Genomic DNA, 19,688 nt, shown 5'->3' with positions numbered 1-19,688 from the left:
AGCAGTACACATTTTTAGACATTTCATGTGTGTGCATTTGTAGACACCCGAGATGAACTCTGTTGCCACGTCACCTATAAAGCCTGCTCAAGAGGAGCAGTCCCTGACTCCTCCGGGAAAGGTGATTGCTGTCAGCACCAGGAGTCCAGGTTGTGCACGAAATCAGTCTACTCTTCGCAACAACAAGACTTTTTCTCCTGGTGCTGCTCCCAGCTCCTCAGGTGAATATTCATTCAAATGCATTTCAAGAGGTCAGAGCGTTAGTACCTCATACCGTGATGAGTACATCCTAGTAATGTAATGCTGGCAGAATGAGTGGTGTTACTCCTAGGAACTTCACTGATTTAAGAACATTGGTATGTGTTCATTTGCTTTAGAGTACTCCTAAGTTCAGTACTTCTTTGAATCTTGAAAAACGATGCGTGTTAGTAGTACAGTTTACAGTCCAGAACTCCTCTTACTCCTCTTGCTGGCATTCCGTAGGAACTGACTGATGCAGGGTATGGGATATCAGGAGAGTGAAGGCTTACAGAGCAGAACAGTAAATATATGGTGTAAAGTTTGTTGATAAAATAATTACTGACATTTTTCTGTGCCATTCTGCCATTATGAAATACGGAATGATTATGCATTACCTTTTATTTTAATAGAAGGTACAGCTGCTGGAATTTGTGAGCCCTAGCCCTGCAGACCAAGAATTTCAGTTCTACGCTTCAGTCCAGTTGCATTTGCCAGCAAATATTTCATGAATTTAGAATAAAGTCTGTGAAGGTGTCAGGGTTACTGGGAACAACTGTGGTTCTCATGCTGTCCTTTTCACACCCATGCTGTTAGAAGCGACGGACCATGAGCAGTTTACCTGGTGCTCTACAACATGGTGTGGTTTCCCCTACAAAAGGAATGGTGGATATAGTTTGTTCAGTGGGAAGGGCCCTTGAGTATTTCTACAAGCTGAATAGATAAACTGGTTAACACAGTCTGTGTGGGGCTTAAAAGCTGGTGCTTAAATTCTAGCTTGTTTAGTAGCATAAGATTGTATTTAACCTCTTTCCAAGGATTTCAAAGCAAGCGAATGTTTGCAGTGTCCTTGTGAAGCAGGTAAATACTGTCAATTTGCAGGTGGGAAAACTCAAGTATCAGAGTTTCATGATTTGAAATCATGGACAGATGGTGGCAGAGCCAGAATCCATAAGTCGCAGCTCTCTGTATACTCCTTCAGTTACTAAATAGCTATTTTCTTTTTGTTTTCACTTTACTTCCGTTAAATTGCTATTAAAATCTTCTAGGCTTGAGAAACCTCCCTAGACCTCTCTTGGTGGCTGGTCCTTCAAGTTCTGGAAGCACTGATGCAGATGGTGGACTCTTTGCAGTTCCTACAACTCTGCCACCCAACAGCCGCCATGGGAAACTCTTCTTGCCTAGCAAAGAAGCAGAACTGACTTTCCGGCAACACTTAGACACAATCAGTGTAAGTGAGATGACTGAATGAAAAAAAATAGCATATTGTGCCTGAGCCAGCTTCTGGTAGCTGTTATGGGGTTTTTGTGTTCATCAGAAAGCATGAGCATTGCTAGAAGCACTGCTTCATAGCGAAGCCCAAGCACAACGTTATATTAGCTGAGATTAGTCAGATTTTGACTATGTAACTATGCTTTGAAGTGACATTGCCTCTTCAGACCTGAATCTCTGTGCCATCACACAGCCTGATGAAACTGGTTCGCTCTCTAATTAAGTTGCTCCAGCAAATATCGTTGCCAGCTTTAGCAGAACTGATACCCTTCTTATCATGCAGCTAATTTTAATACAACCTAATTACTGTATATAATTCAAATACTTATTTTATTTTTGTATATACAATCCCAGTAACAACTTCATAGCAAGTTGTGGTAGTTAAGTAGTGAAATGGCTTTTGTGGGGAGAAAACTTTATCTCCGTAAAACAAGAAGAAAAAAAAAATACATTCCTAGTGGAAAATTTTCCTACTCTAGCAGAAAGAATATTCTCCTGTCTGAAACAAAACACAGTATCTTAATAAATAGTTACAGCTTTATTGAAAAACAGAGTTTGAGGGTGATAATTTATTCTGTTAGAATTTGTTTTATGCTTAAAATACTTTCTAATGCATTTCCTGTTCTTGTCCAGATGCAGTCGGACTTCTTCTTGCCAAAGCCAAGGAAGTTACGGAACAGGCACTTGCGGAAGCCATTAGTAGTACAGGTCAGAACAATTTGTAAAGTGTGAAATGTCTGTTTTGCTTCCTGAATAGCTATCAGTAAGGCTATAATGATTTGCACCTAACTGAAATAAAAAAACTGAACTTCACTCATATACCCGCTGGAAAGGTGAAGCTGAAAATACGAAGGAATGAGCACTTCAGTCTGTGTTGTAACCAGCCATGTTATATTCCCTGTACGAGGAATGTCAACAATAGTAGAACCCGGTGCATGAGGTAGTTTGGAAAAAATAAAAAAGCCCCTCATGTGAAAGCAGGTTCTACTGTTTTGGCCTGCTGTATTAATTGGCAGGCGGTGTGTCCATGTGGTATCCTGATGTGTCAGTGCTATTGCAACAGGTCTCCCTTTAGATATTTTTTTCCTGCTTCCTACCCACTAATGGCTATTAAGTTGAGGTGAGTATAAACCTCCGTAGTGAAATAAAACATAACGCTATTTGAAAGAACAGTGATTTCTGGGGAAGAATTGAACTTCCAAAGAGGCAGCCTGTTGTCATGGAACTCTGGTGGTAGGCAGGCGTTAATCTCCCTCACACCACTCTGATAGCCCAGCAAAAGGCACATGCCAGCATGAAACTGCGGGCTTGTCCTAGGGACTTGTGTCAGGTGGAAAACATACTAAATCTAAATCTAAAACCGAAATAATGGAAACTTGTTTGGGGAAAACAAAGTTACCAAGTGTCAATGGAGGAGGAGTAGGAGACCTAGAAATAACATACATACTAATTTTTGGTACTGAGATAGTCTGGTCTATGCAATTCTTTTGGTTTTAAGAGCTCCCAAGTACATAACAGCTGCCTCATAAATTCACACCTGCTGTAATTCTGTGGGAGGCTTGAAAATTACTACAAGAATAATCAGAAAGGAATATAGTTCTAATTAGCATTTCTCTGAGAATTGTGCATGTGGAAATTCTCTCTTACAGTAGTTTGCAGAGAAAACACACGATTCCTATCTGTAGCTTCTTTCTCAAGATTACACAGACCTTATTGCTGTGTCTGTTGCATTATAGTCATGTCATGTAAATACTCTGCTTATTCCGGAAGGTGTCATTAACTTCTGTGCCATAGAAAATGAGCTTTACCCTCTGTTCTGTGTTTAAATATGTTTTGGTTTATTGTTTCTGTCACATAGAGAACACTGCTCCCCAGGCCATCTGGAAATCCGTCCCAGCATGTCTGTTCCTTTTCTATCTTATCCAACTCCTCTATTACAGGTGAGTCTTCATATCTTCTGTCACTCTTACGCTACCATGAGATGGACTGGAAGGCGTCCCTTAAAACTGCATAAAGGAATAATTTCTAAAAAGAGGAAGATACCCATTCAAAACCACAGAGTCATTTACCAGTTGCTTGAATTGCTTCCTACAGGATGATGAGATTATTCTCCTGGATCATTGTTAAGCAAGTCATGATTATGATAGAAATTTTTTTCTTCCATTTCCCAGTATTGAAAGCAGGGAAGAGTAAGGAGTTCTTTACAAGGAGACAAAATTTTAGAATAAATTACTTGGATAAGAATTTTTTTCTGTAGGATATAATCATTTGTCTAGGTTTTATAATGGACTTTTCGTAGTACTTGGGATACTATCTAAATTTCACAGTAAATCAGTATGCTACCCATTTGTCCTTTCTGCTGATACACTCTTGAGTACAGTGGTAGTACAGGTGATCCCTCTTCCCAGCTTAAAATCAATATGAGACCTTAAAGTTACCTTCATTGGAAATAATTAAAGCGGCTTCAATAACACAGCAACACTTGCTGTTGCATTTTTGTGATAAGGCACTGGTGAGCTTGCGTTACTATTTCACGTCTGTTTCATCGTCTCCGCTGCTTGCATTCCCAGAACTCACTACTGCTTGGAATTTGTTTGCTTCCGTTGAACTGTGTTGTGCCCTGCTTTAAAGATGTTAGATTTCATTTGCTTGAGAGGTATTTAATCCTTCACCCTAGGGAGAGGTTCGTTTCGGCCAATCCAGTCCTCACTGACTAAAGCTGCTGTTTCTCGTCCAATTGTGCCCAAAGTTCTTCCAACACAGGCTACCAACCATCTGTCTAGTAAGTAATTTCTTAAGCAGAGTGAGAGTCATGGTCTCTTGTGATCTGTATAATGTTGCATTGTTGGTTTCTGTTTCCTAGGTAGAATCATTAGTGCCTTTGGAAGCTGAAGAAAACAGCTGTGTTAATGATATCTTACTTCCTGTGGCTTTGTGACTGCAGAAAGGGAGCAGGCAGTCGTGGGCCAGGCTGTACTAGGTTCCTTCGCTGTGTTTGACCTGCAGGCAAAACAAGGGCTTAGAATTTGTAACCAAAGTTGAGCACTTCTGTGATGTTTCATTGTAAGACCACTTTGAGAAGAGGTTGTGACATATTTGAAAGAAACTTTTAAACAGCTTATCTGCTAATGTGAGATTATGAATTCTATAAGAAAAAAACATACCGGTGTACCCTGAGCAAATATGGTCCTGCAGCAAAGGAATGGGTCCCATAATTAGAATGATTAGTGAGGTGAAAACTATAACTGCCTCTGTGTTTTACTTAGAGGGTTCTCTGTGATGGGAAGGTGTTCCGATATTTTAAGTGAGTTTTAAAAGATCTGAGTGAAGTTGACCCTGCAACAACATAAGTTTTTTATATTGAGTCTAAATGGCTGCTACAGACAAGGTAACAAAATAAGGCTATGTTTTTATAGTTCCTCTAGTAAACCGTAGGAAGTTTCTAGAAATTGTGTAACCAAATACTAAACAATTTGCAGGACCAAAAAAAGAAAATAAAATAGAAGGAAAGGGCAGGGGGAGAGAACTAGGATGTTTCTCTTATCTGTTTTGATATACCTGATAACATGTTGGAGCAGAGCAGAAAAACTAAACATTTTAGCTGAAAGAAATGTTATACTTTGTGAAGAGGAGCAACTGATAATAGCTGATCAGATAATTACCATTCTCACTTTTTGCATGTGTTAAGTTTTGACTCTGGGCAATTGTTAAAAAAAAATCACCTTTTAGATGAGTCACAACAAAGTAATTGCCTGAAGAAAAGGCTTGTAATGTGTTTTTTGCTTTTTTTGTTTCACAAAAGGTGCTATCGACTTGGCAGCTAAAAGTGCTGGTATTATCCCTGGCAGCCCTGTGCCTGTCCTGGATGCAGATGGTTTGTCGGGCGTGTCTCCATTGTCACCAGAAGGAGTGACCACGGTGCTGACAGGACAGGAGTCAACAGTAGCACATCAGAATGGAGGCTCCATCACCACTGTAGAGGTCAGAGTCTCCTGAGCGTGCTTTTTAAAGTAGTTGAGGGTCTTGCTCTTCCAGCGTGTGAAAAAGCTGTATTGTTAATGACTCTGCGGTGAGCTTTCTCCTGGAGCTTGCTGTTAGACACTTTTGTCATGGCAAAGCCAATCTAGGTTGTATAGTGTGTATTTTGTATAGAGGGTTGAGGGATCAAATCAACATCGCATTGAACAGATTTCCATCTTACAGAATAGCTTTCAGTTATTGATTGTTGAGGTTGGCCATCTGGAAATCTGGGCTTGAAAAGAAACAGTAGCATTTTAATAGACAGTAATTCATGAGCAAATGTGGGGCAAAACATGGACTTTTAGGGGTGTATTTGGAATGGAAACTGTGATGTCCCCTTGCTGTTTCTTTCATTGAGACCCAGACTGGGCCATATTGTTTTCTCAGGGAGTTGATGGATGGTTTTGAAAGGCATGGTATGTAGAAAGAGCATGCATAAATGGTGATACACACTTGTCTCTCGCCTTTCCAGCTATATTTGCAGCATCTCACGTAAACATTTGTCCCTTACATGATTTCTGTTGTGCTTCTAGGGCTCGGGCCCTGGGTGTCGGGTTCCGTTCATCAGCCTACCAGCACGGCCTGAGCAGGAGGCAGTTCCTGATGATTTCCAGGTAGAGTATGTGTTGAAAGAATGGTTGTATGAAATGGGTAGCGTTCTGAAAACAGCACTGGTATTACTAGTTAAAACCCCTTGTTGCCAGGTAATTGTACACCATTGGTACTGCGTCGTGGGAATTGAAATCTCTAGTATCTGAAGAAATTTAGGAAAGCTACTTAAATTTATGTGTGTGCCATTCTCTAAAAAACAAAGCAAAGCTGACAATCGCTGACCTCTGAAGGACAACCAGGTTGTGGGTATTTCTTGATAGAGTGGAGGAGTTTATAATTGCTCTGCTGTATCATACATGTGTATTTTAGACATCACAAAGAAAGATTTCAGCAATTGGCAGTCCTGCTGCTTGTATGTTGCTGAAGGAGGAATATTAAGACTAAAAGCGTGATTGTAATACCAGCATCCTCTTCAAGGAACCACTTTTCTTCATGCTGGATCCGGTATGACATAGATACTTAAAAAGTAACTGTGGCAGCACCTAAGTTTTAAGAGTGTTGCAATCCTATCCCCAACTTCCTTCTCCAGTGAGATCCAGGACCTTGGTTAGATACTTAAGCATCAGAATATAGGCTTTTCTTTTTTTCAGTGGAAGCACTTTTCCACCCTTCCTGTGACAGGTACGTGCAAAAAAGGTCAAATTAGTTGATTGGAAAGATAAAGGAAAGGAAGTTTTTTTGTTTGGTTGGTTTTTTTTTTTGTAGCACGGATGTTAGGGCATGAATCTACTAGATGTTTTTTGTGGTAATGGGACCTTAGGTTCTGGTTCTTGCTCTCAGGACAGCTTTGTATATATTGCATCAGAAAAAAATCACAGCTCTATGGTGAGGTATGATGACTAAAAAGACTTGTTTTAGAAAGATTAATTGAGTTTTGTGAAGTCTGGCTGTAAAGATAAGTGAGTTAGCAGTCTAAAATAATTATATACTTCTCAAGCAGTTAGGCTTTTTTCCATATACAAAGGCAAATTAATACTTAATTCTTAATAACTATCTTGTAGGTTCATCAAAATCATGTTAATTTTATTATTATGCTTGTTTATGTTATGTAGACCCCATTAAATACTCTTTGGAATGTTACAGACCCGTATTTTTTTTCAGATGATTTGGCAGGATATGGGCTGAAGCATATTTGTTTATGCTTACAGATATTTTTTAGGAAAATAATATAAATTTATTATATAAATAATAATATATTCCTAAAATTTTAGGAATATTAGCTGCTGGATTATTAGTTATCTTCCCCTGCTTCCCCTTAAAGTCTGATTTTAATCTGATGCTTAGGAGCTAAGCTGTTGCTTTTCAGACAGATTTCCAAATCCTTCATAAATTCATGAACAATTAACTCTGTTTCTTGTAACAGGGCACATCAGTCCTTTCTCTGTCAGAGCTATCCAAGACTCCTCTGCCAAATAGTCTTTCCACTCCTCCCGTTCCCTCATCAGAGGCTTCCAGTACCCGGCTCTCTCCTCCAAACGTTTCTGCTCTCTTGGATATTTCTCTGCCTGGACCACCTGAAGATGTGCTTTCTCAAGGAGAACCTGCCACTCAAATCAGTGATTCTATCATTGAAATAGCTATCAGCTCTGGTCAATACAGTAAGTCTGAGCTTAGCTAAAGTCTTCCTATTAAATTAATTATCATCTTACATGTCAGCAGAAACTTTTCCAAGAAGCAATTATTGGTTGTTTTTTTTCTTAATATCTGTTGGAAATAAAATTATGTGCTTAGCCTTTATTTTCTAGCTAGATGAGGGGTTTTGTTGGTGATTTTCTTTTTTCCTTTCTACACAAAAATTGGTGCAGTGTCCTATAACTACTGCATTGACTGAATCGGTGATTCCTTACATTGGCTTACAGGTGAAGGTGTTTCTCTCTCTCCTGCAAAGCTGAATGGCAGTGACAGCTCCAAAAGTCTTCCGTCCCCATCCAGTAGTCCTCAACAGAGCTGGATTGCCTCTCCCAGCCATGATCCCCAGTGGTACCCCAATGACTCCACAGACTCGTCTCTCAGCAGCTTGTTTTGTAAGTGTCCATATGCAAAGAACTGGCACAAGAGAACATCTTTCCTTTAAAAAACAAAAAACCCCCACCAAAACAAAACAAAAACCAAACTTGCCTTGCATACGTTTTCTTTCTGTTTACAAGTCTGTTCCTGAAAAGATCCTCTTGCTAGATTGGGGCCCATACCTTGGGACAAATAATTCCTTGGCAGTTCTTTGTAGTCTGTTTGGAGCCTGACTCATCTTAGGTTGAGACGTTTTGGCTGTTCCGCCAAAATGAAAAGATGCCCTTGGCTCTGCTGTTGGAAAAACAGGCTTTGTTCTGTGCTTGGTGAGCGTAATCTCAAAGACATGAGTTCACTAGGTTTGTTTGGGCTTTGGTTGGTGGGTTTTTTTAACTAATATTTAGTGGGGCCAGTGTAATGAGTGCCTGTATCCTTAGCAGTGTGCTGATGGTGTTCATGCTGGTAACACATAATTTTTAAGAGACAGAAAAAATAGATACCTGTCCTACATTTTCTATTTCCTTGTCCTTCTCTTTGTCTTCCCAATTGGCAAACATTCAGTGCAGTGACTTACGGATGTGCCTGTTCTTTATAGCAAGTTTCATCTCCCCCGAGAAGGGACGAAAAATGTTGCCAACTCCTGTTGGGACTGCCAGTGGCACCTCCTTACTGGGACCTAGCCTTCTGGATGGAAACTCACGGGACTCTTTTGTGTCACGGTCTCTGGCAGATGTAGCAGAGGTATGTCTTGCCTCCTTTTTTAGTGCAGTGTTATTGTATATTGTCCCTCATACCTTCCTGAAATACTTAAGGCAAAGATGCTTTGACTTCTGCACTTTAGCTTGGTAAAACACAGTTACAGGTAACGGAGAGATGTAAACTGAGTTGAGGGTATACTGCACAAGAGCTGGTGCAAGAAGCTGGTGGAGGTCATGTTGGACAGATCTTTGTTTTGACAGAGAGAGTTGTAATCCTTCTGTTTTGTGTGTCCTGCTTTGTAGAGCAGGAATTGAAAATACTGAACATGAGAGAAAGGTTAGTATTAACACAGCTGCATTATAGTTGGAGGGCTGTTAGAAAAAATGAATAGGTCCAGAGGGAAGAAGCAGGAAATGGCTAATACTAAGTTACCTGAGAGAATGGCAGAAGGTCCTGTGCTGCCAAGTTATTTTCTCTGTTGGCAGAATTATCCTTCTGTTTTGAAATCCTTCGAAGGGAAAGAGTAGTTAACCAGTAGTTATTAAGGCTTTGATATGCAGAGCTCCCTTTCAGAGGAACAGAGACTGACTGGAGGAAAGAGGTGCCAGGAAAATCCTGCCCCTGTGAGGGAATAACCCCGTCAGCAATATAGGCTGGGGACTGACTGTTTAGGACACAGCTCTGCTGAGAAGTACCTGGGCAACTTGATAGACAGCGAGCTGATCAGGAGCCAGGATGTTCTGTGGCAGCTAAGATGACCAGTGTCATGGGGTGTTCCAGCAGGACCACAGCAGTAGATCAGACAAAGTGATGATTATCCCACTCTACTCAACAGCTGAGAGACCATGTCTAGAATATTGTGATCAGTTTTGAGCAGCTGATACAGGAAAGATGTAGATAAACTGAAGCAAGTTCAGCAGAGGGCCACCAAGACAGTTAGGGGGCCGAACCACCTGTCTGTGAGGACAGGCTGGTGGTACTGGCCTTATTCAGCCTGAGGAAGGCTTCAGGATGGAAGGGACCTAACTGCCTGCCAGTCCTTGCGGGGACGTCATCAAGAAGGTGTGGCCAGGCCCTTCACGGAGTGGTGATGCATGGTGGGAGGAACAGGCAAAAGCTGAATTGAGAAAGGTTCTGACTACATAGAAAGAAAAACTTTTTCACCCTGAGGGCAGTCAGGCAGCGAAACAGGTTGCCCAGAGATGATGTGCATTGTCTGTGTTCAGAGATTTTCAAGATGTAACATCGATAAGGCCCTGAGTAAGCTGGTCTGGCCTCCTGGGTGACCCTGCTCTGAGCAGGAGGTAGAGCTAGAGACCTCTGAAGGTCCATTCTAGTCTTAATTATCCTACAGCTTACAGTCCTTGACTCAGTGTAACATCATTGGAAGTTTGTGGGGGCTTGTCCTTATGGAAAGAAAATGTCATTCCTCCATTGCCCTTTGGATTTGGATAAGGAGGTTCTGTACAGACCTTGTATCCAGAAGCTGCAGCAAGCTTATGCTGTTTTAATGTGCCCTTGGCAGCTTCAGACTCCACACACAGCTCCACTTCCTGGGATAAATAGGAAAATTCTGTTGACTTGGTGGTGAGAATCTGTCAAGGTGTGTGTGTTAATTAAAGGAATATATGGTCATTTGTTCGTGTGAATTTGAAGTGACGTTGCAGCCCTTGATCTTACAAACTGCCTTCAGAAGCAAACAGAGCACACCATTTTAGGCACACCAGAGCAGCTGTTTTGGGAGATGCGGGTTTGAGTGGGAGTCTTCAGAGGAAGCAGGTATCATTTGAAAATGGCTTTAATGATGGGAGAATTTTGAAAGGCCTTTTATTAAGCGTCCTGCAGAATCCAAGTTTTGTTTACAAATGCAGTTATTATGTTAGAGGTAACATCTGCAGAGTTTTTGTGCAGTGCATCTACTAGTGCACCTTAATGCTGAATGAAGGATAGGCGGGTAAGGCCCATTGAGAGTAGAGACGGGTTTTCTTGGTGGGGTTTTTGTGTTTGTTTGGGTTTGTTTAAGAGGCTTACATTTAGCTATAGATAAGAGCTATTCTTTAACTCAGATAAAATGAGATAAAGTGTATCTTTCATGAGAGGAGAGACTGGGAATGAAGATGAGGGAGCCAAACTCTTCTCAGGGCAAGAGGCAGTGGGCACAAACTGAAACACATTAAATTCCACCTGAAGACAAGAAAACTTTTTAAATGTAAGAGTGGTCAAACATCGAAACAGGTTGCCCAGAGAGGTTGTGGAATCTCCATTCATGGAGATAATTCAACACCTGACTGGACACAAGTCCAGGTCAGCCTGTTCTAGCTGACCCTGCTTGAGAAGAGTGGTTGGACAAAATGATCTCAAGATCTTCTGACATGAACAATTCTGTGATTCTGTGAAATTTCCACTAACGTGTAGCTCTTCTTTTCTCTCATGACTCTTCTAGGTGGTGGATTCACAGCTGGCTTGCATGATGAATGAGAACAGCATAGATTACATATCTCGTTTTAATGACCTTGCCCAGGAACTGTCGATACCTGAGCCAACCCGCAGGGAAATTCTGTTTGATGGAGGAGGTGGTGGTCCCCCAATTGGGGATCTCTCACAGTGAGTGTATGAGACTAGCAGGCTGGTGGAGACTGCTCAGCTAAAGTTGGACTTTGCAGTGCTGGACCATGGCAAGAGCAGGTTGTAGAGAAACAGCTGAGGCTCAGTTGTCCCTGTCTTGTACGCTTCTTTCTAAAAGAGAGGCATTGTCTTCAAAGGTCTGAAGAAATACTTGCAAGTCCTGGAATGTGCAATATACTGGGAACAACAAAACATGGAATAGTATTACAGGAAATGGTGCGACCCCTGTGTCAGTGACATAAGATGGCAGGTTTATGGGACAGTCCTGGACTGGTACTTTGGAATGGCCTAAGCAAGAAGCTCAAGCAGGGAAGGGTATTGCTGGAAGCTCCCCTACATGAATTATTTTTGCATAATAATCAAAATGCCATGATTTGGGATCCACATTGAAGTTGTGGAGGGTGAAGGGTGGGAGTGGGAATGGGAACCATTTGCATCTTGACATGTCCTGGTTGGCACTCTTTTTATCAGTCAGTCAAACTGAAATTTCTTGCACTCTTTTCAAAGGCGCTGTGACTCTACAATGCTTTGTTTTTATAGATTATTCTGGTTTTTTGGCTCTGTTTTTTTTGTCTGACCATTCCAGCAAGGGCACGTACCTGCTTTCTTGTTTTGTAGGGGACCTCTGATTCACCTTCCTCCTAGACTGCATGGATCCTTGAGGAGTTTCCTCTCTTTTTAAATTCCATCACATGTCACAATTATCATCATCCTGACTGCACTCATATTCTCCACCTTTGAGATTCCTCATCACATTGCACAGTCCATCACATGAGTGGGAAAGTGCTTTCCTGCTTTACCTGAAGAACGGTTGCTTTTTAAGTCAGGAAAAAACTGCAGAAGAGCTTTCTGGAATCACTATGAAAGCTTTGTTACAATTAGTCTTGGCTTTGCTGGAAATCTGTATATATTTCCATCTTTCTTGACAAAAACTGAGGATTTACCTGGGAGAGGAAATAGGAAATAATATTGTGATGTATAGAAACAAATAACATGGTAACACTGAAGTTGTTGAGATCTGGTTTGTGTCATGAAGAGGAGAGGTGTAAAGTCCTAGCTTAATCCCTTAGTTCTTTCCTTATTTCCTCCTTGTTCTGTGAAATCCAGGTGCTCTGTAGTACCTCAGGGCATCAGTTTTCATTGCAGTCACTCCCAGGCACTAGTGGATGTGGTAGTTCCTCTGCTGAATCCCTATGCATTAAATGTTAGTGTTTTAATATTTTAAAAACCCAAATCCTGATACCAGCAAGTTCAAAGGAATATAAAGTTACTTTCCCTAGAGCTGGTTGTCCGTTGATTCTACCTTTATAACTCAGGAGACTTTTCCCATTTCCTTTCCTACCAGTCATGAGAGAGAATACCTTTCTTATGCCCCTTTTTTAAACGCTTGTCTGCTTCTCCAGTAAGAGAATGTCCCTTGTTTATTTTAAGTAGCTCTGAACTTACCCAAGGGGCTAGTCCTATATAAACCTCAACTTTATATTATTGGTAAGCAAACAAATCTCCATCTCTTAGGTTATTATCAGGGCTTCATTTTCCCCACTTGCACTATACTTGGTGGATGTAGTTCTACCTGCCTTTAGCTACTTTTACAAGGCATTTGACTGGGAGTTTCTTCTTGCAGCCTTGCTCAAGATGCACTGATTGGATTTGCTCTTATCCTAGTCACTTTACCCTGCTTTATGTACATTATTTTTTTTAACCGCTATATAGTTTGCCTTATGTTTTCTGTCATTAAGAAAAAAGGTAACAGTTTTCCTGATGCACCTTTTGTGTGGCCCAGAGCAACCTTCCTGATTTCACTCACAAAGCAGTGAGATTTGGATTACGTTCCAACAGCCCACATATCAGGTTGCTACATTCTCCTCTTGGACATAGGAACCGTATAGATGTGTAAAACCAGCATTAGTACACTTGGGTGTTCCCAGCAGGGAGGCAAACCTATATTACTAGCAAAAAAAATGGTCATGACTAGAAGAACGGACAACTTAATACCTGTGGGCTAACTTCTTACTCTGACTGCATGTCATGTGGGATATTAAGTCCTTCTGTCATCATTTCTCTTCCATCATTCTTACAGAGTCTTGTTTTGAGAATTCTGATGCAAGTTTCAGGAAGTCAGGTGAACTTAGACTATAAAAAGTTGAAGGCTGTCAGAAAAATTAATGCTGAAGATGTATTGTTCTGAGCATGCACCCTTGGTATGGAGAGGACACCCATTAATCTCCAGAGTCACTCCCTCTAAAACTTTTAGGTTTTACTTGGAGTTGAGCTGTGTTTTGACTTGGACTTTCCCAGATTGTTTCCATTAGTAACGCTGATTATCCTATATGCTGTACCTCCAAAAATCCTTCAGACTTACAGGACAAAAGTAGAGGGCTCCTACTGTAGCTGTGGCTATGGATTACAAGACATGCAGGAGGAGATGTGATACATTCTGCTGAAGTACTGTATAAAAAAAAAAGTCTGAACTCTCATTCTTAAACTTCTAAATATTGAAAGACCAGCCTGATGGTCTCCAGTGTATTTAGGTAGCTTTATGAACATTTCATCTGCTTTACCCATGCTGGTAATGGAGTGGATGTGACACTGGATTTGACTCAGGTTGCCTAGAATAAGTGCTAGTGTCGCTGCACCGATAGGGCAGAGCACTTCAAGATGCATGAAGACTTTCTGCTGTCTGATACAGGGAGCTGTCAAGCTGCCCTTTCTCAGCCCATTCAGTTGCCATAGGGGAATAATAGAATTGCAGAAAGAAGTCAGCGTAGTGCTTATTTCTAATGATGCCACAAGATCAGAAACTTTAATATCCTGACTCTTTGCAAGTAGACTTGGAGCACCAGGTAATAGCGAAGTGGAAATGACAGAGGTCAGTCCAGCACTCAGAATTTTGTGGTTTGAAATGTGTTTGGCATCAGCCTCTTAAAAGTTGTCATTATGAAACAGAATTTGATTTCAGAAATGTCATGCTTTGCAAACTGCAGTTTAATAATAAAGCCCTTTCAGGACAAGTAAGTCTTATCAGGGAAAGACTTGAAAATAACTTAGATCATTGTGGTGATTTGGAATTGATGCAAAATTTGTTATCCTTATGTGAAAGTTTACTTACACCTCTGATTCCACCAGCTCTAGATTTTAGGTGGATGTGCTTTACAATACTAATTATCATCACTTTGTGCCTAAGACTGCTAAGTGAAAAATTGGGGGAGGGATCAGCCGCCACATCCGCCTTTCAGTAATTAAAGGAGGCTTATGAGAAAGATGGGGACCACTAGTTTTAAGATAGAAAGAGGTAAATTAAACATAAGGAAGACTTTTTTTACACTGAGGGTGGTGGAGCACTGTCCCAGGTTGCCCAGAGAGGCGGTGGATGCCCCATCCCTGGAGACATTCCAGGCCAGGTTGGCCGAGGCTCTGAGCAACCTGATCTGGTTGGAGATGTCCCTGCTCCTGGCAGGGGGTTGGACTGGGTGGGCTTTAACGGTCCCTTCCCACCCAAACCCTTCTGTGATTCTGTACGCGCACACAGGCATATGCTTATGTGTGTGTGTTTATTTTTTTGTAGAACACAACGCTTTTTCAATTTTAGTTACTTCCATGACCCCAAAAGAAGTAGCAGCTGAAACCAGGGCAACGTGTCACCATGTCAGTCTATCCAAAGCAAACATTCAAGCAAGTTATTCTGAAATGCACGCAGGATTGTTTTTGAGGTAAATGTGACTTTTTTAGCTTAACAGCTTCTTGGGGCACTGTAAGGTTGTTGGAGAGGACAAAGGGACACTATCAACATCCAGTTCTAGTATTAATTGCTCTAGGTTCTCCCTGCGTTGGTTTAGTGACTATATACAATAAGGAAGTTCTGAGTAGTTCAGCAAGGTGAATGTCAAGAAGTCAGTATTTGTTGTCATTGCAGTCTGGGTGAAAAGCAGTACTACATCCTAAGAATCAGATCCGCCTGTGCATGCATGTGCGTGCTAATTGGGTTTTCTGCTGGGTGTTGTTGCATCCTGATTACCCACACAATTAATTTTGTTCTTAATCACTAAATCTACTAAGTATAGGAGTACTAATTGTTTTTAATATGGCACTGTTAAGCCTTTTCTTGACTGCCCTCTTTATATTTCTAATTTGAATTAAGTGGCTCGGATCAAATCTAATCTATAAAGACATCTCATTTACTGACTTCGCAGATGCCAGAGTGGAAATTAAGTTGCATTTTATTTTTTACACTCAGACTTCGGATGCATTTGTAAGGAAAGTACTGCACTTTTTTTTTTTTTAACCTTTTAAAACCTTTGAATCTCTTAATTTCACAGCAATTTGTAAATGTTAACTACGTGAAACCTTGGCAAGCACTACGGCAATAAGTTATCATTAATTACTGAAACATGATAACTGCTTTAGAGCTTATGGTTCTGGCAGCAAAATTTAATGCTGTTTCTTTTAATAATATTTAAGCCATATCATCTGAGGTTTCTGGCTTGTTTGAGATGTGAATTTGTTTTATAGAGTATAAATATACCTATATAGTGTATGTATAAAGCAGAATGCCTGTCCTTACTGATTATTTTTTGTACCATATTGTAAATTATATTATTTATTCTTTACCAATTTTGGAAAAAAAGGTGTTTTGGTTATTTAATATAATATACAAAAGCTGTTAAACTTCCTCTGTTTAAATTTCCAATTCAACTTGTAAAGCTGTTTTTATTCTTGTGCATAAATACATACTAATACTTGGTCTAACTTATGTCCAATGTGTTACTTGTTCATGCCCTATCAGATTTTTCCATTTAACCTTTATTTATGTTAAAGTAGTACGGGGACTATCTGGGCATCCGATGTTATCCCCATGGTTTGAACCCTAGGTATCCTGCAGCAGAGTCTCAGGCATCAAATCTTAGAAAAATAATTTATTTAAAAGGTACAACTGGGAAGAACATTCAGCTCAAGCTGGGTGTCTCTGGAGAGGGACCCTGAACAAAGCAATCCCTGGACAATTACACCCTTACAATCCGTGCACCCGCCCCTCACATGCTCTTCATGTGGCTTACGTGCACCTTTTGGTCCAGTTTCTGGTCTGGAGTCTTCTGATACCACATTGGATTCCTCCTCTTTCTCCACAGAGCATTAAGTGTCCACATCTTGTCCAGCTGCAGCAGTCAACAATAGATGCAACTCATCCAAATAGGAACAGCCAAGAAAGAGGACGTCAAAGGGGGGAACAGGCAGTTGTTGTCTGCTCTAGCTTCCTTCTCTTCTGGTTTGCTTGGTCTCCAGACCAGCCAAGTGCTGTTGATGGCCGTTGCCTCCGTATCCTCTAGTCTGTGCCAGTCTCAGGGCCGTCCTTTACATAACTCAGGAAAAGTATATAAGCTCGGTAAAAATTCAAAAGAAGTTCACAGCTCGCGGCTTAAGACTTCTATAATCTAGCTGCTTATGCTAAGGAATGCTAAGCAGACAGCACAGCAAATAGCACAACCTTGTGCTGTGATTCTTACATCCTTACTGTTCCATACTATTTCTAACACTATTTAAGCTAAACAACTAGTATGTCCTAACAGTTTACATAATAATGGCCCTTTGGGGGGCCGGGCTAAAAATGTGTCCATAGGGCCAAGCTTTCCAAGGTAAAATTCTGGTTTCAGTGAAATCAGTGGCATAACTTCCATTGACATCTTCCATCCCAGAATTTTAATTATTTTCATCACAGGGAGAGAAGACTTCTGTTGTTTGGGGTTTTTTTGTTGTTGTTTTGGGGGCTTTTTTGTTTTGTTTTGTTGGTTTTTTTTTTTTTTTGGCTTTACAGCTTTCATCCCTAGTAGTGTTCACTAGTTGCGAGTGTCAGAAATGAGTCAAACCAAAGGACTGTTTGTCCTGAATGTCCTGTCTTTGTCCATGGCCACCAGTAACAAGGGGAAGAAAAGAAAAAAAAAAAAACTAAAAAAACCAAACCAGAAAACCACCCTAAGTAAAAGGGTACAATAAAAAGGGTATATATATCTTGGTGGGTGGTTTAGTTTTGTTTGGTTTTGTTTTTTTTTTTCCCCCCTAGCTTTTTTTCCTTCACAGCTTCAGATAAAAGCAGGTACTTAGATGTAGAGGTTGTTCTCAGGCCATTGTGTTTTATATAGCACTACCAGAAAAACTTATTCACCCTCAAGACAATCAGAAAGAGGAACAGGTTGCCCAGAGAGGTTCTGTGGTGTTTGTCTTCAAAGCTTTCTATGACAAAACTGAATAAAGCCCAGAGGAAGCTAGCAGGGACATCTCCAGCCAGATCAGGTTGCTCATATCCCTGTCCAATCTGGCCTTAAACGTTTCCAGGGATGGGGCATCCACCATTCTCTGGGCAACCTGGGACAGTGTTCTACAACTTGCATTGTAAAAATCTTTTCTTAATATCCAATCTGAATCTGCCTCCCTCTATTTTAAACCCATGACCCCTCGTCCTGTCACACCAGGCCCTGCTGAAGAGTCTCTCCCCACCTTTCCCACCAGCCCCCTTTAGGCACTGGGAGCCGCTCTCAGGTCTCCCCGGAGCCTCCTCTTCTCCAGGCTGAACAGCCCCAGCTCTCTCAGCCTGGCCTCACAGCAGAGCTGCTCCAGCCCTCCCATCATCTGCGTGGCCTCCTCTGGACCCTCTCCAGCAGCTCCACGTCCTTCTGATGTTGGGGGCTCCAGAGCTGGACGCAGCGCTGCAGGGGGGTCTCACCAGAGCGGAGCAGAGGGGCAGAATCCCCTCCCTCGCCCTGCTGCCCACGCTGCTGGGGATGCAGCCCAGGATGCGGTTGGCCTTCTGGGCAGCAAGGGCGCATTGCCTGCTCACGTTGAGCTTCTCATCCACCAGCACTCCCAAGTCCTTCTCCTCAGGGCTGCTCTCAATCCGTTCTCTGCCCAGCATTTAGCGTTTTGGTCTATGCAATATACAATGGCAGTTTTAGTTTGATTATGCATTGAGAAACTGCAAGTGTTCTTAAACTATGCAAGATTAAAGAACATTTTAAAAAGCCCAACAAAAACCTTATTAGTAATAGTCTTCAATGCTTCCTTTCCCTCCAGAGTGAGGACTCATCTCTCTACCTTGTATACTCAGAAAACTGGGCTATATGACCAAGTTTGAGCTCTTTGCAGGTTCTCGCATCCACCACAAAGGCTCACAGCTAAGAGACCTTCAGCTCTTTTCCACCTTAGGTCAAAGCTGGTACAGAATCCTACCACTTTGTTTTCTCACAGATTATCCTGGTTTGCCCTTACTAACCAAAACTTAACACTCTCAAAACAGAAAGAATGAGTTGGAAACAAAGAATTATTAGCAAAGCAAAAAACACAACAAAGCAAGATGTTGCAGTTAAGAGTAGGTATTTTTGGTGTGTTATTTTCTTGGTGTTTTGTCCAGAGCGTGGGCTCTACCAGATTGTCCAGGAAACCAACAGCTTTTACATGGCACTTGCCCAACACTGCCTCAGCTGCGGCCGCAGAGCTGCGAGCGACTGACGGGCACCATTTCCCGAGACACCAGAGAGGTGAATCCCAGCGAACGGGCTGTCACGTCGCTGCCGCGGGGCGGAGGGGCGGAGGGGCGGCCCGCTCCCCTCTGGCGCAGCCGGGTGAAGCCTCGGGTTCCCCTCAGGCGCGATGCTGAGGTCACCACGATATAAAGGCGCCTGTGAGGTTATTCCTTACGAGGGTCTCCCTCCCGCGTTCGGCTCCACGCCGACGTTTTGGGCTGAAAAGCCCACACGGGGCCCGCAGCGGCCTGGCCGCACGGCTGCAGCACGAACCGAGCCCTCCACCCCCGCGGGGCTGTGGCAGCCGTTTGCCACAGGGTGCCCGCCGCTCCTCCGTAGACAAAACCCGGTGTTTTATCGCCCGAGAGGCAGGGCCGGCTGGGCTTGTCCGCGGGGAAGGCGCTGCACGCCCCGAAGCGAGCGGCGGCGCGGCTGCCCGACCGCGCTCCCGCAGCAAAAAGGCCACTTGCTGTCGGGGGCCACCGCCCTGTCTGGCCCTTTAAATGCCCTCCCGCCTCTCGCCGCGCTCCTCCTCTCAGCCAATCGCTCTGCCTTTTCCTCTGACGGACGCGCGGAGTTACCAATGGAAGGTGGTCAGGGTGATCGACAAGGCGGGCCCTGTTCCTGCTTCCCTCCTTCTGCGAGGCGCGCCGGCCAGGCGGGATCTGGAGAGAGCGAGCGGCGTTCGATGGGCTGCTCGACATG

At 42.4% G+C, this 19,688-nt stretch overlaps 1 protein-coding gene and 1 long non-coding RNA gene across 6 annotated transcripts in view; one reads left to right on the top strand and one right to left on the bottom strand.

The window, feature by feature from the left end:
- The window catches only part of CRAMP1 (cramped chromatin regulator 1), a 53,387-nt gene that overhangs the window by 32,589 nt on the left and 1,110 nt on the right, over positions 1 to 19,688 (top strand). For 4 of the 5 annotated variants that reach the window (XM_086760140.1, XM_086760137.1, XM_086760136.1 and 1 more), the window contains exons 11-21: positions 44 to 221; positions 1,287 to 1,468; positions 2,143 to 2,217; positions 3,368 to 3,449; positions 4,187 to 4,291; positions 5,312 to 5,490; positions 6,063 to 6,143; positions 7,505 to 7,739; positions 8,001 to 8,165; positions 8,744 to 8,889; positions 11,291 to 16,218. In XM_086760140.1, coding sequence (XP_086616266.1) covers positions 44 to 221; positions 1,287 to 1,468; positions 2,143 to 2,217; positions 3,368 to 3,449; positions 4,187 to 4,291; positions 5,312 to 5,490; positions 6,063 to 6,143; positions 7,505 to 7,739; positions 8,001 to 8,165; positions 8,744 to 8,889; positions 11,291 to 11,455 — 1,593 coding nt within the window. In that variant the 3' untranslated portion in view covers positions 11,456 to 16,218. Of the gene's footprint in view, positions 1 to 43; positions 222 to 1,286; positions 1,469 to 2,142; positions 2,218 to 3,367; positions 3,450 to 4,186; positions 4,292 to 5,311; positions 5,491 to 6,062; positions 6,144 to 7,504; positions 7,740 to 8,000; positions 8,166 to 8,743; positions 8,890 to 11,290; positions 16,219 to 19,688 lie in introns of those variants that run through there. The other variant, XR_015260243.1, reaches the window with a different exon arrangement.
- LOC147598864 (uncharacterized) lies at positions 16,371 to 19,405 on the bottom strand. The gene is made up of 2 exons (XR_015260247.1): positions 19,124 to 19,405; positions 16,371 to 16,807 (listed from the first exon to the last, which is right to left on the bottom strand). It is a non-coding gene; the product is annotated as an uncharacterized LOC147598864 (long non-coding RNA).

The sequence above is a fragment of the Chlamydotis macqueenii genome, chromosome 15 (assembly GCF_036417535.1).
Source record: "Chlamydotis macqueenii isolate bChlMac1 chromosome 15, bChlMac1.mat, whole genome shotgun sequence".
NCBI lineage: Eukaryota > Metazoa > Chordata > Aves > Otidiformes > Otididae > Chlamydotis > Chlamydotis macqueenii.
Note: the sequence above shows the minus strand (reverse complement) of the source record. Positions and strands in the feature narration are given on the sequence as shown.